This window comes from Strix aluco, chromosome 16 (assembly GCF_031877795.1).
Source record: "Strix aluco isolate bStrAlu1 chromosome 16, bStrAlu1.hap1, whole genome shotgun sequence".
In the NCBI taxonomy this organism is placed as follows: domain Eukaryota; kingdom Metazoa; phylum Chordata; class Aves; order Strigiformes; family Strigidae; genus Strix; species Strix aluco.
This window is the reverse complement of record NC_133946.1, coordinates 7,220,141-7,238,572: the sequence shown is the minus strand read 5'-3', so window position 1 is coordinate 7,238,572 and position 18,432 is coordinate 7,220,141. Positions and strand designations below refer to the sequence as shown.

At 39.2% G+C, this 18,432-nt stretch overlaps 1 protein-coding gene across 12 annotated transcripts in view; it reads left to right on the top strand.

Annotated features, from left to right (window-relative positions):
• Window positions 1-18,432, top strand: part of ANO5 (anoctamin 5) — a 60,650-nt gene that overhangs the window by 3,012 nt on the left and 39,206 nt on the right. For 5 of the 12 annotated variants that reach the window (XM_074842522.1, XM_074842521.1, XM_074842520.1 and 2 more), the window contains exons 2-4: window positions 8,587-8,631; window positions 11,351-11,421; window positions 18,054-18,101. In XM_074842522.1, coding sequence (XP_074698623.1) covers window positions 8,587-8,631; window positions 11,351-11,421; window positions 18,054-18,101 — 164 coding nt within the window. The remainder of the gene's footprint in view (window positions 1-8,586; window positions 8,632-11,350; window positions 11,422-18,053; window positions 18,102-18,432) is intronic. The other 7 variants (XM_074842526.1, XM_074842524.1, XM_074842527.1 and 4 more) reach the window with 3 other exon arrangements.

The following is an 18,432-nucleotide window of genomic DNA, read 5'->3' as shown; positions in this document are numbered from 1 at the left end:
GGAAATGACAGCTGTCTGTAATTACTGGAGAAATGTATGTAGTAATTTCTGATCTATTTGTGGAAATGTGAAATGGGTTATCATGTTCCCACAGGGCTGAAGCCAAGGGTTTGTTAACGTGAAAGCTGTTTGAACGATTATTCCCAGGTAATGAAATAAAAGCTCTGAGAAATTTAGACAGTTCAGAATATAAAAGGCAGGGGAGAAAATACTCCCTTAAACCAACCAACATGTAGTTTCCAAGTGGAATTTCTTTACTAGCTGCGATGCGTCACTGTGGGGGCACAGTGTAAACAGAGGTTGGTTATCGGAAGGTAAACCTCCTTTTAACAGAAGACTCCAGTTCGTAGTAGGAAAGCCTGCTTTTGGGAACTGATCCCAACAACTTGCATAATATTGCCTTATATATCTTTTCTGTATACATGCTGTGGTGCTTTTAATGAGAAAATAAACATCAAACTCATTCCACCACAGCTGCTGAATATGGATTTTTATCCAGAGATTTGTGTCAGGGTTAAAAAAAAAAAAAACAAACACAAAACAACTTTGGTCTTGGACTGGTGACTGAGACTTGCAACGCTTTTCTTTTAGGTGAGGACCCTCCATATGAGCTTAAAGTCACTCTCTCTGCAGCCCTGTGAGTAGCAAAGTGGAGCAGCTCCAGAGGAGGGATTAAGTCTCTCACATGTCTTCTTAAGCCAGTAGTAATTATGTGGGAAGTTTAGGCCATGCTTGGGAGAGCTGGGCATACAGTTGAATTCCCCCAGGTAAAGAACTGAGTGACTGTCCCGCCCATCCCAGATGAATGTGGTTTTGTCTCTATTTCATGAGGTGTCCACAGCTTCACCTTTTTGCTCAGAAAATGAAAGAAAATGCTCTGCAGCTGTTTCTCCACAAGGTTTCCTGGACTTGGTTCCAGCTGGGGCAGAGGGTCTGGTCTGAGAATGCCAAATAAAGGCTGAGGGAGCAGCTGAAACCCTGCTGCCGGGTAAGGCTGAGCCATGGCTCTCCAGGTTTCCCTTGCAGGCAGTTTGCAGCTGAGTACTGTCTGGTGTGGTGTCCCATTCTGGGGTGTTTACAGGATTAATCGAAAGGCAGGTTTTCCAGTTCACAGGAGTTTGATTTTCATTTTTATTTAAATAAAAATCTGGCTTTGGATATGAGTAAAATTCAAAATTTTGACAGTATAACTACTGGAAAGTTTCCAGTCTTTGATGCTGGTCAGTGAAATTGTGTACAAATGTGATGTTGCACCCCGGAAGGTTTTTGTAACTGATTCTTCTCAATTTATGAATAAAATCCAAAGTTAATTTGCTTTTCAAGAGTTTAACACGTGCATTAGCAGCACATGTTGAGAACTTCTAACTGCGTTGAAATGTGAGTTTTTGCACTCTGGAAAAGTCTACAGAAACGAGATAACTGTGTCATAAAATGAAAGGGCACTTTAACATCTGTGTACAAATGATTAATAATTACTGTGATGCAAGGAAAAATAGGATAAGATATAAGGGCGCTACTGAAAATGTGCTTTTAAAATTATGCTGAGAACTGTTGGTGGATATTTTGTAAAAACCCCCACAGAAAACCAGACACCATTGGCTTCATATTTAGTATCTATAAACTAATTAATGAGTTGTATATACACATGGAGACTACAGTCACCTAACATAAACATGTAATTAAGAAGGTATAGGTAATGCAAAACACTAAAAAACTAAGTGGAAAAGTTCACTGCATTAGTGTTATCTGGGGGTTGAACTGAAGAGCAGTAATCTTATCTAGCAGTAATTTCATTATATTTGGTAGTAGCTTTTCACATGCTCATGTGTATAAATGCATGGGGGGGAAGGAAGATCCTTGTGCTGTATTGCAAAGGGTAGTTCTTGCAACTACAACATAGTTATGGAAGGATTTTGAGGTGTTGGCTATCTGCAGAAAGCTGAATAATATGTCAGGAATTATTTATAGGTTAAACATTGTGTGGGGGAGGAGTTGATTCTAGGTTGGGACTTGGTTACTTGGATTATACTAGAGATGTGTGTTTTTCTTTGAAGGGCCTCCTGCAACAACCTACAGCTGTTAAACCGATGGTGTTGGCTGCTTTAGTCTGCTGCATGCCAAGACAAGGTGTGCTAGCGGGCTGGCTGGCTGCTGCTGATAAAAATGTACGGAGTAAGGCAAGGATGCCTGAACCAGTGCTGGAAACTTCTTGTCTTGTGCAATTGTGCTGACGTGCTTTGTAAGCACTAATTACCTCTCTTAACGTAACATAATACAATTCTTAACTTGCCTGTTTGGGTAGGTGAAGGGATGTGACGTGAAAATCTGAGTGTAAGTGTAGTTTCCCAGAACAGCTGAGAGAATACCTGAGCTCCATACCTGCAATACTCCTAATCCAGTAAAGGTTCTGTGTACTTGGAATACATCCACGTGTACATTTGGATTGCTTGTTTCACACCCCATCGAGGCAGAGTTAGCACGTATTCTCACGCATTGTAGGCCTGCCTTCAGTCTCTTTCTTTAGCCCCTGTTTTCATCATGGGTTTCTGCTAACGTAAGGTTTCTGCTTTAGTTGTAACTGGTGCCCAAGAGTTGAAGAGACAGATTGTCTTAGGTTCTCTTTATACAGTTGTTATCTGGAATTTTCAACAGATCCTACAGGTTATGTGGTTCACTACTACTTTTTTTTTTGTTTGCATTTGTGGTATACTAGTCTGTTACAGATCTGACCATTAAGAATAGACCAAGATTTGATACTACTTGTGTTACAAGACTTCATTCTAGGCTACCGTTTTACTGGGTTTTATTTTTTTCCCAGTGCACGTGGATCACTCATTTATACATAGCAGTAAAATATAAGCACCTCAGTATTTCATCTTGTTGGTTTTTCTGGGTCTTTCAGTACAGTCAGAGCCATTCTCCACTGGTTCTCAGTGAGGACCAGTAGCTGGAGTTCTAAACGCTCTTTTTTAGGAAGTGAGAATATCTTTGGGTGAAGATATTACTGGGTCTTATAACTGGGAATCCCAAGTGATCCCGTTGTCTTCCTTAGCAGGCTCCCAAGGGTAAATGTGAAATCTGAGGCCTTTGGCAAGATGGCAGAACCCCATCAAGCCATGTGGGTAGGGCTCATGATGCAGATGGCTGGCCTTTAATTTTCTGCACTAGCCCTAAATTAGAAAGGGCCCTGTGGTTTGTTATTCAAAAGGGTTTTCTTAACTATCAGGTAGGAAATCAGAGAGCCTATGCTTGCACAATTTATAGTGTGCTAGAAATATACCATGCGAAAGAGTAATGACCTGCAGACGTGGTTTTGAGGCTGTTGGCAAGTTGGATGCCTTTGTGTACTTCAGTCCTGTTAATTGACTGGTGCTTGCTGAAAAAAACTCTTTAAGTAATGGGAGCCATGGTCCATTGCCCTGCTCATTTTCTTGATTGATAGGAAGTGTTTCTCTCTGGGGTCAGTGTATAAATTCCAGAGTTACTCCATTGTCTTTAAAGTCATTTGGACAGAAAATGTTAGGTCTTGCAAACTCATACTTAAGAAAAAAACAAACAAACATAGGATTTGTTTATAAAAAGTCTTTCTGTACTGGTATATTTTTATGTTGTTTAGTATGAGAAAATGAAGTACTCAGACTAGCAAAATTCCCAATGACACATTTCATTGGAAGCACAACCAAAATAGTATTGAACTAGGGTAGAGCATGAGGACCAGAAGGAACAAAAACTTGTGGATGAAGTTGGCCATCTGAAATTAAATGTCTGGGTAGTGTGAAACCGAGGAATGCTGCCAGGGGACAGTAAATTTGAGGTGTAGTTTTTTTGTGCATTGCTTTTTACTTTCTTAATGAAAGTGAAGTTATATGTGTTCTTAATGAAACACAAGTTATATGTGTTCCTAGTTTATGCTAAACCTCTTCCCACCATTTTTCACTATTTCCCCATCGTTAGTTCCCTGTTCAAGTTTCGCTTCTCTCTCCCAGTATCTGTAGAAGATCTCTTCTACAAGGATGGGAATGTAGTGTGTATCCATCCTATTCCCCCTTACTTAGATGTGTCTAAATGCTACACAATTTAAAATACCTGACTTTATCCAGCTGTCACTGCTCTGGGCTTTCTTTTTTTAATTGCATTTAAACCTATTAATCAGTTTACATGTGTCATTCTGCAAAATTATGATACCTGAAAGGTGTAAGTGCTAGCTTCAGTGCTCATAGAACACATAGGAGTCTCGTCTATGCTGGTACATACAATACGGTAATGGTTATTGCCTGAACCACATTAAAATGCCATTCAAGTTCTGTGTTACAACACTATGCTTGTGGTTTTTTGCTAAAAACAGATTTACACAACTCTTTTTTCTCACACCCCCCCCCCCCCCCCCCCCCCCCATTTTTAGCCTAGTGCCTTTTAATCAAAAGGGGAGGGTTTATGGTTCTTTAAAAGGAAGGCAGCTGAGGGTAAACCTCAAGTTCTGATTTAAAATACCTATTTACTATACTGGAGATTAGAACGGAGGACTTCATGTCTTTTCCAAATGCTAAATGAGATTTTCTTATTGTTAGGAAGAGATTTGTCTTCCATATATTTATGCCAATCTAAAAGAGTTATTTTTTTCTTTTACTTCGGAGGTGTTGATAGATACCTGTTCTCTGGATTTGCTTGTTTAATAATAAAACACATGCTGAAAATTAATATATCCATGAAGCAGCCTATACTTGAATGCAATCCTTTTTTTAAGGGAATCATAAAATTCTGTTAAAATGTTCCCAATAATTTTTCTTGGATTTACTGAGAATTTAATATTTTCGTTGTTAAGAAATAGGTTTAAATTTTTAGGAGCAGCCCTGAGTGTGCATGAACCACCACTTCAAACATAATCTTGAGATAGAACCTTTGGCTCAGCAGTGCAGTTACTACTCTTCCAACAATGCCAGATGAAGTAATAACACTTATTTTACTTGCTTGGGAGCCAGTAAGAACTAGGTGGGTCCTCAGTTCCCCTAGACAACTCAGTCATCCAGCTCTGGGAGAATATGGTCAATATACACATAAATTCAGTTAAGTCATTTTAAAGCTGTTTTTTTCTTAGATATGGAAGCACTTAAAATAGCCATTATGAAGCTTACTTATTCTGGAGAAGTCTTTGTTTGGTACGTATTTTTGTTAGTGACTCAGTGCTGATTCAGACTCCTTATCAAAGATGGAAATCAGTCGGAGTAGATCCCACTACAGCAGTAATCCCATGGTGATCTTTTGGGAGCAAAGGACACACTTCTGTAAATAGCAGATTGATTTAGTGATAAATAATCATGTCTTAAATTGATTTCTCTTTTCTATCAGACAGGCCAGCTTATTGAATAATATCAGGGCTTTATTAAGATGGTAACTGAAGACATCTAAGAATAAAATTTTCTTTCGTTGCTTGGTAAAGATGAATACTAGGAATTTTCTTTGTAGTACAAAGTAGCTACCTCATAACAACTGCAATGTAAGTTTTGGGATTAGTTTTTTTGTTTGTTTGGGTTTTTTTTTTTTTTGTTTAACCTGGACCATCAAAGTTTTACTCTAGGGTATGTATGTGTATAAACATGCCAAAGGTGTCACATATATGCACAACAGTATGACAGGTCTGAAAGCTCTTTTTACCTGCTTGGTTTTGTTGACTGAAATGGATGCTGTTACTGTGTCTAAGAAAACTGTGGAAATAAATGGAAGCAGTATTTTGGAAACAATGCAGAAAGCAATAGCAGGACCAGTAGTAATACTGTCTTACTGCTGTTAAACAATAAAGTTTATCAACAACTGCCTGAGAATCCTGGCTCTGACTTTGCCTTTGGAATAGCTCTGTCAGAGGTCTTAAGTGTGCGAGTGCAGATGATTTTATAGTTTTAGTAGCAAAATTAAAATTTTGATCCCTAAAAATGTCTGTTCAGCTGCCACTTGGCTTTAGAAGCACCTAATATGTTAACATTTTTACTGGTAGAAACATGTCTACCAAGAGCTCTACTTGGTGCAGATGAATCAGGGTGTTAGAAGTTGAAAGAAAGGAAAATGTAAATGCCTTCTCGTGCTCTGTTTTCTGACGCAGAGTTGCTCTGAGCTGCGCCAGACTGCGGCATCTACACGCCAGCTGCTCTGTGCCCAGCTGTACCTTGAGCGCAGCATCATGGGCCAAGCTTTTTTCTTCCCATCTGCCAGCAGACCCCAGTTTACTGGGGATGCTGAAGTGACAAAGATCATTATCTTCCAGGGAGATTGCTGGTTAGGTACAGTTAAAGAGCTAGAGCATCCCTGGCTGTGCCTGTGCTAGTAATTAAAAAAAGCCGAGGATTTTTTCATTGGCCTTCGAGGACAAGTAGCACACTCTGGCCGTGTCCATATCGCTACACTCCCTCCTTGCCCAAGCCAGGCAGACTTCTCCATGCTGTTTTGAAGGCCAGAACCTGGCCTGTGGTGTCCTCCAGAGTGTGTTTCTGCTCTGTCTGGGAAAGTGCTAGAAGCCAAAAACTGTTCCACCAAGTGCACTAATAATGACATTGGGTGAGCAGTCCTGTGGTTGGGCCTGTGTCCTGGACCTTTTATCTGCCCAGTCGAGGCACAGCTGTTGTGACCAGGACATGGCCTGTGGCAGGTTGTGCTTCTCCCAGAGAACATACAGCTCATTTTTTGGTGCAGAGGGATACATCGCTAGTCCTGTTGTAAATGTTGTTCTAAATGTTCTGTTCTAAATGTTGTTTCTGAGAGCTGTTTTGGATTACTGTTGATCTGATCATCCGGGTATGTAATTGCAATGGTCTGTAATTCTTAGGGGTGGCATACCAAAAGTTTTTATGAGTAGGTTGCCCTGCGGTAGGGTGTAGTTTGAGACAGCATATGTTAATACTGCAAAATTATAGGCCATGTGAATCTTACTTATTTCCAGTAATGTGTAAACTCCCAAGACGCCCATGTTTAAGGAGTTACAAATAGATGTCTGCAGAACTGTAAGGCCGTTGGAGACGACAGTTACATTGGGAAAGAGGCATTTCTTTCAGCTAGGATATGTGCATGCCCATGAAAGGCCAGTGATTTGAATAAGTAGTGAAATTATATATTTCTGAAATAGTTTTAATGAGTTCATAGAATCATAGAATGATTTGGGTTGGAAGAGATCTTAAAGGTTGTCTAGTTCCAAGCCCCTTGCCATGGGCAGGGACACCTTCCACTAGCCCAGGTTGCCCAAAGCCCCATCCAGTCTGGCCTTGAACCCTTCCAGGGAGGGGGCAGCCACAGCTTCTCTGGGTAACCTGTGCCAGTGTCTCGCCACCCTCACAGTAAAGAATTTCTTCCTTACTTCTAATCTAAATCTACCCTTGTTCAGTTTAACACTGTTACCTCTCATCCTATCCCTACACTTCCTGATCAAGAGTCCCTCCCCGTCTTTCCTGTAGCCCCTTTAAGTTCTGGAAGGCCACTCTAAGGTCTCTCCAGAGCCTTCTGTTCTCCAGCTGAACAACCCCAACTCTCTCAGCCTGTTCTCCCAGGGGAGGTGCTCCAGCCCCCTGATCATCTTTGTGGCCTCCTCTGGACCTGCTCGAGCAGATCCATGTCCTTCTGATGTTGGTGCCCCCAGAGCTGGACACAGCACTGCAGGTGAGGTCTCACAAGAGGCGGAGAATCCCCTCCCTCGACCTGCTGGCCACACTTCTCTTGATGCAGCCCAGGACACAGTTGGCTTTCTGAGCTGCAAGCGCACGTTGCTGGCTCATCGTCAATTTTCTATCCACTAATACCCCCAAGTCCTTCTCTGTGGGACTGCTCTCAATCCACTCATCACCCAGCCTGTATTTGTGCTTGGGATTGCCCTGACCTATGTGCAGGACCTTGCACTTGGCCTTGCTGAACTTCATGAGGTTTGCACAGGTCTATCTCTCCAGGTCCCTCTGGATGGCATATCCCTTCCCTCCAGGGTGTCAACTGCACCACACAGCTCTGTGTCATTTTAGTAGTCATAGCGTTGTTCTGGAGTTAATTCTTAATAAAAAAATTGCAAGAAGTGACTGCAATTTGTAAAAAAAAAAAAAAAAAAAAAAAAAAAAAAAAATTTCTGTTGAAAAGCCACTTATGTTTAGTAGATGTCCTCGTTGTTGTTGATGTGTAGACGTTTCTAGATCTGTTTACATACAATAGCATGTCTAGTGTTGAAGAATAAGGCCATTCCCTTAAATATGACGGTTTCATCAGAATATTGTTGGTTGACTCCCATCTTTAGATAGGAAATTGTAATTTCTTGAAGAATTTTGAAGGTGTTTTCTTGGCTAGCAGAAAACTGTTATTGTTCTCCCTGCTGCAAATACAGGAAAGTGGCATCCTTGTTTGTGTTGCCAAATAAGGTACCTGGACAAAAAGGGGAATGTTGGTGTTTTAAGAGGAACCTGCTCTGTGCTTTCTGTCTGGGTTAGAGTCTCTGGTTTCCAGGGCTTATTCTTTTGTGGGATACAGTGGCTGTGTTGTAAAGGGCAGAGGGGCATTGTTAAATGGTTTCATGTTAAAAGTGGATTTTACTTCTGCTTCTTACTGAAGTGTTTTTTCCTTTTAAAGATGACATTGCGGTTCTCACCAAGTTCAAGTCAACGCGGTCAGAAGGTATTGTACTAACCAGTGTTACGCCTTCCTCTCGTTTGTGTGTGTCCTCTGTCCTTTTTTTTTTCTGCCAGGGGCCTCTTGGAAACCAGACTTAAGTTTATATGAGTCATTGATATCGCATATGAACCAGGCTTTTTGCAATGTGATTTGCAAGTCAATTCTTAGCTATCTGTGGGCAGCTCTCTGGGCTAAGAACTCATTGGGCATCTCCATTCCTGGTGCTTGTTGCAGTTCTGGGTTGCGGCTCCTTTACACCTTCCTACATGACTTGGACGTGCGTTTCTTGTACTACTCCTGCTCAGGAGCCTGTTTATGTTTTTTTCAAGGTGTGAATGTATTAAGTATGTTGTACTTCTCAGTTAATAAATGTTTTGCATTGTCTTTTTGCCTTCTTGTGTGCTGCTCTAGCGTTACTGAGTTTTTTTTCCCCTGGATCAGAGATACCAAGAGGATTTCCTTCTACAAGTTGCATAAGTAATCAGCTGTGGTACTGGCAGAGCATTTAAAATGTAGAACTCTGAATTGTGCTTGTTCCTGAGGTTAAACTTTCACAACTACAGGAAGGGTAATCCAGAAAAAACAAACACCAAAGCTGTTGTCATATGCTGTGGAATCAGTTCAAGTCCTCTCGGCAGCATAGGCAAATTGAATGTTACTGCTCCAGGGACAAGGATTTTCCTGTCATGGAGGGTTGTGTGATGAAATGTTTGGGCTTTCTGCTCCTGGGCCCTGGGCTCACTACCTTCAGCCAAAGCTGCAGCGACCTGCTTCCCAGGGCTGTGGGCAGGGCAGGCAGCCGAGTGTGGTGGTGCTGCTCCCTTCCTTTCATCAGGCTGTGGTCTGCTCTCCTGAGAGGGGCTGAGTTTGCTTAAGCTTAGAGCCAGCCTATATGAAGGTAGAGCCTCTCCTTAGGAATATTCTTGCAGAAACAGTTTCTCACATAAATTAATCCGATTATTTTGATAAGTTACTGTTTTTTGAGTCAAAACTTCTGTGTTCTTATTACGATATTCTCCTATTATGTGCTATTTGTTGAACGTTGAATGCTTGTGCTGTGTTGGGAGGTGAACTGAATTCAGTTCTGGGCTGAAGCTGTTCCTGTAAACCTTTCTGTGTTTGTTCTTCTGTTTTACAGCCTAGTCCCTGGAGCAATTATGTTGTATTTGGGTAGGAAGAATGATCCCAAATTATTTACTCTCACACTAACTTTTAGGAGATGACTTAACACTGGTTTCCACGCTTGTATCAGCATATGAAAACACCTTTCTACGAGTGCATAAGTAGAACTTAAGTGTTCGGATTGTATCTACTAATACAGTTTTTGCAGGCGTAATTTGCTTTAGCAGAATAGCGTATGACAACTTTGTCTTAGCATTCAGAAACGTATTCATTATATGTTACATACCATTATATTCCATTGTCCAGTTTCTCATCTCATGTACAGTTAAAAATTACAGAGACCGTTTTCTGTAAGTGAACTTAGACAAAGGAAAAAATTACAGGAAACAAAATGCTTTCAAGCTGTACTTAAGTAGCTTATTATAGGTTTTCAAAGAACTAGTTTATATCCTGCCTGGATGCAATTTTGTCATCAAATATTTGCAGGTTACCAAAAAAAAAAAAAAAAGTAGGTTGGTTTTATTGGTAGGAATAATCTAACTGTAGTTGTCTTGACAGTGGACCAGTCTGAGATGTGCTAGTCAGTCTGTGCAGTCTAACCTATACCCAGCAATATATCCTTGATGGAGAAAGGAGTAGATGAATCCCTCTTTTTGGAAGAAAGAGGCACCATTATTAGATGCCTTCTCTAGATTGTGATGAGCTGTTTTCAAAACCACTTACGCTTTTCCATTAGTGGTGGAGTTACTTAGATGCCTCATTTAGGAGACTGCTCTGTCTGTCGAATCAGCAGAGATGGTTATTTACAAAAACTTCTTGGAGCAGGAGTCTGGCTTATGGGCTCTGAATTCCTCTCCAAAGGAAACTGGTGAGAAAGTAGGTTCAGAGCCACAAACCCAGCCAACATCTCAGTATGACTTAGGGATCTGAAGGTACTCAATGTGATTTTTCCCTGTAATGTTAACATTTAAGTAACAGTGTCCTTGGTGAACTGACTGTATTTGCAGGAAAGTCATGTTGGAGTTCAATACCGTTGTTAAAATGAAGGGGTTTTTTTTGTTTGTTTGTTTTTTAAAACAAGAAGCAGCTTGGTAATTTCAGTTGATAGTACTATTCTTGATCCTGTTGTCTTATGTCCATTATGTGGGCATCTGTAATCTTGAGGTTGTGCACCATTAATCCCTTAGCAACAAAAAACCTAATTCAATTTATAGCAAACAACCCCAGAGATAATTGAATTTTCATAACTGAAGCAGCGAAGCTCTGGCTGTGAGACCTTCATAGACAGTAACCTAGCAGACATTTGAGACAAGAAAGATACATGATACTGACAGATTTTTGTTTGTCACAGTTAAAAATATGTTTCTGTGACTGCAAGGTTACACCCAGGTAGTACAGACTGAGTATATTGTGTCTCACAGCGTTTTTTCCCCTTCAGAGAACAATTATTGAAGATTTTATGTAGCTGAGTATTATTTTCCAGTTTTTCCTTTTGTTTGTTCATAGCTCCATGCCTTCAAGGTTCACATCATTTTCAGATACAATAATATTTTAAAATAATGTATTTATGTGAATGTATCTCACTTTCATTGTTCCTTAGGGGAAGAATGCAATGGACCTTTATGTGAAACTACTTCAACTGCAGAGTCAGAAGTCCCAAGCAGCTCTGAGGTAAGGTACAGTTCTGACGGTCTTAACTTTCATGGTAGGAAGAGGAACAGTTGCTGTGAAAGAGAGATTTAGTTTTAAAAATTATATTTCATTTAGATTGTCTTATACCTCCTTTTTTATCCTTGTAAACATTTTTTTCCTTTAGTGTTTTGAAGGAGCAAACCCATGACTGTAACAGCGATACTCAGTGAGTCTTACAAGAGACTTATCAGTGTTAGTACTACAACACAGTGGTAGTAGAAAACAGCATGGGCTTAACAGTGTTTCCAGTATCAGTCTTGAAATAAGAATCACATGATCATTTAAAGATTTGGCAATTGGAAAAAACATAATGCTTCTGCACAAACCCAACACTTTGTTTTATGCTGCGTATTACGTTGCTGGCTGGATAGGGAACTCGAGGCACTCTTGGATTCCTCTACTCTAGGAACTTTTTGACAGTGCAGCACAAATGAAGATTTGAGTTATATCGCTTTCTTGCAACATGTGCAATATGAAAAGCATCAGCAGCTATTCATTTTCTCACAGTACCTCATTGCTTAATAAGTACAGTACACAGTATCTTAAGTAGATAGCAGTGTGTGGTTACTATTCAGTTAAGAAACAGATTTAGAAAGAATATTGAAAGTATGCATTCTTGAAATCGGTATTTAATTTTAATTTCTATTGTCCAATTTCTTTATTATGGTTATTATATCCTTAGAGGAAGATAGGAAGAGTTTTAGATAGGAAAAGAAATAGTTGCTCTGTTGAAATAGAGTCTCATACTGGCCATGAGTGCTCATCAGAAATGATGTCTATTGAATTGAGTGTTGGAAAACTGTAGCTGTTCTCTTGAACTTCTTAAGAGTAAAACATTTTCCTCACCTCCTAAGAGGCAAATTTGGAGATGGTCATGTGAAGACAGAACTCAGAAATGCTTCCTAGATTACACAGATCTTCATGTTGCTAGTGCATGCAACCATATCATCTGTGTGTTTTCATAAATCTACCAGTTCCGTCTTAAAAAAATTGTTAGTATGTTCACCTTGCTACTTTGTGAATCTGTTGGAGTTGTAGTAATCTTTTTCTCCAGGAAAATTTTCAATCAACAGCCATAGCAAATACTTCGCTGAACCCTGGGCAGATACAGTCTCTAATTATACCGTATGAATCAGCATACCATGATAAGCGTCAGAGTCTGAAGCTGATTCCGAGTTCCTTTTGAGTGTCTCTGAGTAGGTGGAGATGACCCATTTCACCGAAGCTTGAAAGAATTCACTTAGGATATAGGAAAAGGCAGGAAACGTGGGAGAAGGGGTGTGACGCACGTGCGGTATAGGTGTAGAGACATGGGACTTGAACCTGGTTTGAAGGGTGAATGATCATGGGGTGGGAGAGGAGGTTTTGGTCTTCAGCACTTTCTTGTCTGGGAGGTAGGGTCCCATGAAAAATGTATCTGGTTACTCTCTTAATCTCTCACTGGTAACTTCATACTGCCTTTTCTCTTGTTTTCTACTCATGCATGTTACTTACATAATTACCTTTCTTCGTAGTTAGTTCTTAAATATCACAAAGTTTTGTTATATTAACAATATTAGTCTGTAGTTGACTTGATGACTTGAGGTTTTTTGTTCTGTTATTTTCCTCTCTCGCTCTAAGAAGAGACAGCTTATTTGGCTTTAGATTGTTTGATTCTCCAGACCAGCTCATTATCTGATATTTGCTTACATTTAAGTTAGTACTTTTCTGTGCTTTTGTATTATCCTACCCTATGTCCCCTAATACACTCTTAATTTGTCTGATTTTTGCTTTCTATGCATCTTCTTGTCCAGTATCACACTCTTAGCAACCAGGACAGGCTTAGTTCTTGATTGATTAACGTCCTAGATATTCAGGTTAAGTCTATCCTTAAAGTTTTTTCCATGAATTCATTCCAACAGTGAGACAGCCCTGAATTTTTTTCATATAATGCTAATCCTTTATCTTTATGTGTTGTCACAACTTCGGTTTTCTTCTCTGTAAACTGGAAGAATTTATCTTCCTTCAGTTCTTTGCTAGGCTGCCTTTTGTTGTCCTTGATGCGTTCCCATAGGAACTGAGCAGGGTCATGTATCCCAGCATGAAAGACAAGCTGTGGTTTCTCCTCTTTTCGCCAAGACCCTTCTGAGCTCAGGTCAACATGCTTTGTTCTTGTTTTGTCAGATAGCACGTTTCTCTGTTTTTATGATTTTACTCCAGTGATAGGTTGGTAATCTTGTTACTTAACCACATACTTTACTTTGTTGCTGCAGTTGGAAAATATGAACACTTGGAAGTCTTAAAACAATATAAGTAAAGTAATTTTAAAACAGAAATGGAATTCATTCATAAAAAAAACATTGGGAAAGTGCTAAATGAATTTACATTCAGGTCACAACTTCATTATGCTCAGGCTGTCTTTTCTTTTGGAAGAGAAGAAACATAACATACAGTAACAGTATCCTTCTGCTCAGCAGTAGGGAGAAAAAGCTAGGACCTTATTGTTGATTTAGCAACAGAGGAGAGACCAAAGGAAATCTAGATTCAAATATGGAGAGCACAAAACATTACCTATCCATAATTCAGCAGTATTTTTTTTTCTTTTGTATTCTGTAAAGAAATATGTGATTTGGACATAAGGAATGATGCAAGTAAAAAAAAAAAAAAAAATAACAAAACCAAAAGTGAAAAACAGTCTGTAGTGAAGCCTGACAACATATATACAAAAGTCAGGTGAAGTCTGGGACTCAAAAAGCAATTGAGTCTCCAGTCAATGGTGCATTTGGTCCTTCGTCATGATTTTGCATTTTGTGCTGTAATCCGCTGCTTCTTGCCTATTTTACCCTGGTTTTTTCTTTTTTTTTTTTAATCTGATTAATGTTGAGTCTCCTTGTTTTTCTTCTTTTAATCTCCCACAAGGACAAAAGAAAGAAGATCACTTGGAGTTCAACAGCTTTTCGTATTACAAGCCTTATAGGATGAATCATTTCCAGATGCTTTGTCATGCAGGGAGGCAAGGAGATGCTTTCAGCAAACAGCAGACTGGAGAGGGGAAAAAACCGAAAAGATATGATAGAGATATTTTCAGATAGGTACTGCAATGGGAACTGCTTCAAATCATGTAATTGCTAAATCAGTAATTCGCAGACAGTCACTTCTTTTAGGGATAGGCAGCTGTCCTAATTGAGTCTCTATGTAGAATCTACTTGAATCACTCTTTATGGAGTTCCTGTTCCAAGAAATACATAAATGCCTCTGAAAGTTCTTTCAAGCAAATTGAAAAATGAATGAAATAAAACCTGAGAATCTGTTTTTCCTCTGTGCTTTATATTTATGCAGAGAGCCTGCTAGAAAAATACATAATGGCTCAATTCTGTTTTGATAGCACGGTGCATTTCTGTTCAGTGATTATAATTAGTTGTTCGAGTTAGAAAGTAAATGAGGATGAGGCCTGTTGACAAAATAGTGTTCCTATTCTTAAGAGGAAAGGTGATCAGTTAAAGAATTCAAGATTGGAAGAAAGGTTAAAAAATGGAGTTTGTATTAAGTTTTCTGATAGTAACATTTTAGGCCATTCAAGTGGGATAATTGTAAAATCAGTACAGATTTTGTGGAAGGTTGAATGACTAGTTTGTAGTTTATTGACATCTGTAAGAGGTGTATACAGAGGACTGTTTGTCTGTCTGCTACTCCAATTAAGAAGTATGAAGTAACTTAAAATGTTTGCTTTGTATGTATGTGGGCCCTGAGTTTCTCACCCTCATAAAAGGCAGATGGCTGCACTACTCTCTAAGTAAAGCTGCAGGATTGTGCCCTATTCTAGCTGTGCAAAGGTAGGAATTAATTTTGCACAGTTACATATGAAATTTTCACCTTTCCTGTTAATTTCACACCAGTGAAATGCTCACTAAAAAATCCTGTTCATCAGGATTTTCCATATTGTAACTTGATGGTGAGAAAATCTCAGAACAAGCTGTCTTTATTTAAGTCAGGTTAGCAGAAGTAAATTGGCAGAGCTCCATCAAATGTATTAAAGCAATGCATTTAATGAAAATTAGGGATATGACACATAGATTATTCTTTTTGAGAGCTGCAGGAGTTCCAAATGAATTGGTTTTTTTTTTCTGAAGAAATGCCATTATAATGGACATTACTTTTCATGCTTGTTTATTTTTCGATTCAGACCAGTGGGTTTTCAAATAGATACATAAAATACCATTATTAATATTGTGAAGACAGACCAAATCAGTTTCGAAATCTAGAAGGAAATACAAAAAAGTCTTTTTGTATATTTGTATTTTCAAGTATAACTACAAAACACAATCTAAGGGATGTTTTGGGGTGAGAGAGAGAGCGTTAAAGACTTAGGAGAGTGGATTCCAAAGTATGAAGGACCAGCCCAACACTGCTGCCACCACTGCCATTCTTGGTTTTCATCTCAGGAAAGTTGGATTATTTGAGTATTTCTGAAAACACTGGTTGGTTCTCGGGCGTCATGTGTTATCAAGATTGGAGCCCCTTTGTGCTGTACGTAGATTTTGGCGTATAATGAAAAAGTGTTGTCTTCTCTACAGGAGTTCCTACACTTTAAATGTGCAGGAGAAGGTTTGATCACCAATTTTACAATAGTTAACCCCCATGACTTGAGCTGATTAATTTCAGACTGGTGTATTGAGTTCTCTGGGTTAACAGGACTTAACAAAATGCCTAGGAATATGCAGAGGACTCTGCCAGCTGTGTGTCTCCATGTCACAGTTCAGTGTTTCACTAAATGTATTAAAATTTTATCTTGGAGTGAAGCAGTGTGGCCAGCATATGAGGACTGGTGGGTATTTACATCTAATCATGGAGGAGATGGGAAGCTGTGGGAGGGAGGCATATGGGATGGAGAGGTGGAAGAAAAGCAGATGGAAGGGTGACAGCTTGGATGGGGGGGCAAGGTGTGCAACAGAGAGGTCAGGAGCCTTAGGACAGCAATAAAAAGCAAAGGCTGCACTTTCATTGATGTCAAATCTGTACAGTACTTTACAGGCATATATTTTCAGTGTATAATTAGAGAAGAACTCTCTGCTTAAGCGTCTCAGCCCTTAGTTCTCTACAAATAGTGCAGGTTTTTCCAGTAGCATCAGTGACGTGAGGATTAGACTTTTAAACCCAGTTCAGACTATTTTAGGGTGAGAGCTCAGTGCAGCTATTTATATTTGCACTGTTTCTCATGTGGATTCCTTGCCAATAACCAGATCAATCTTTCTGTGTTTGAGTTCTGAAAAGGGCATTTTTATCTCATTTAGCTAGGCAAATACTCCGAGATGGCATCATTAAGAAAGAATGTACAGATGTGTGCATGTATTACTTGCAACGTAAACAGGAACAAAAATATAGCATGTGTGTTTTCACAAAATTACAGGAATGGACCTGGGTGGTTTCTCTCAAGGAAAATTATAATAAAAGTGAAAAATATTCATTTCTAATTTAAAAAATCATAGACAGTACTTTATGAAAATTGAATTTGGGAAAATACACTTCTTGAAATATTACAACTCTAAACCAATAAATGATGATAGAATAATGAAATGAAGTTAGTATTCTGCTTCTGTTGAAAGTTAATTTAATTCCATAGAGAACTGTCATATTTTCATAATGCGCTCGCAATATTTGGTTGCACTGTTTAAACCTGTAATCTGTTTTCAGAAGCAAAACAAAAGACGAGTGTGAGAAATTATTGACTAACAGAACTGGATATTGCAAACCAGCTTAGGTATTGCAAACCATTATTCATTCCAATAGCGAAGACTGATCTCAAAATCCTTTGCTCATGCAATCACACAGTTGTGGGCCAGGGCCCAGGTAGCTTACGTATGGATGTGTCTGTAGGATAGCTGTGCTGTGCAGAGTCCTCTGCAGTTGGTGTTCCTGCCCTCCCTGAGTGGAGCCTGGCCAGAGGACGTTGCATCGCCCGCCAGGCCCACATACAGGAAAATAGTGAGCACCCAGATCTGTACAGTTAAAATCAGGGTAGGGCCTCACCAGGCGTGGATCAGAACTGAAGCTGAGAAGCCCTTGCCAGTCTCGTTAGGCGTAATAACTGCAATTACTGCTACCAATTTGCCTTGTCTGCACTATGAGATTAATGATTTGTCTCTTTGCATTTGTTTCTGTTCAGCACACATGGTATAATTTCAGTTTGTGTTGCAAAAATAGCTCAGTAAGGGGTGTCACATTTGTTCTGACTGCAAGCACAGCCATCTACGCTACACATGTTTTCTCTTTGATATTAATATAAGAAAAAGTACTATTAAAAGTTGTTCTTCATCAGCTTGTAATCTGTGCCAAGTTGTTAAGACTTTATTTTTTATAATGGAAATGTATATCTCTTATTAAAAGCGGGTGTTAATATTTAAAAATCAATATGGGCCATGTAAAAGTCAGTGGCATAGGCTAGAAACCCAGCTCATCTGAGGAAGTACAAGTTTGTTTAAACTTTGTCTAGACTGAAAATCTATCACTCAGAATAGCTTTTCAGCAACTTAAACTAGAAGCTACACTGTTTCTTCTGAAATAGCCTTTTATTTTGAAGCATCCTTTGCATCATCGCTAACAACATTATGTTTTTCCCATGATGCCACTGGCAGGGCCTAAACAGCACTGAGACTACTTTACTCATCCCTGAACATCAAGTGGTAAGCAGTAAGCAATATTCATGCTTCCTTGCATGAATCTGTGTGGCGTCTTCTATTACCATATGCCAAAAAGTCCCTCAGCAGAAAATTTTCCAGTTTCAAGGAAGCCATCCTTCCAAAAAGATTTTTTTTTCCTAGCTTATAAAAATGAATGTGTTTTTTGTGTTTATTCCTAGTGATGGTTTAAATGATAAATTCAAGGAAATTGAAAGGATAATAGGCAAAATTGAAAAGTTAAGATTGGTGAGAAAACTGGAAAGTTTGCTTTTTATTATTGTTTTGGTTTGATGGGCTATAGGATGTATTCTGACTATGGTGTTATTAACAAATG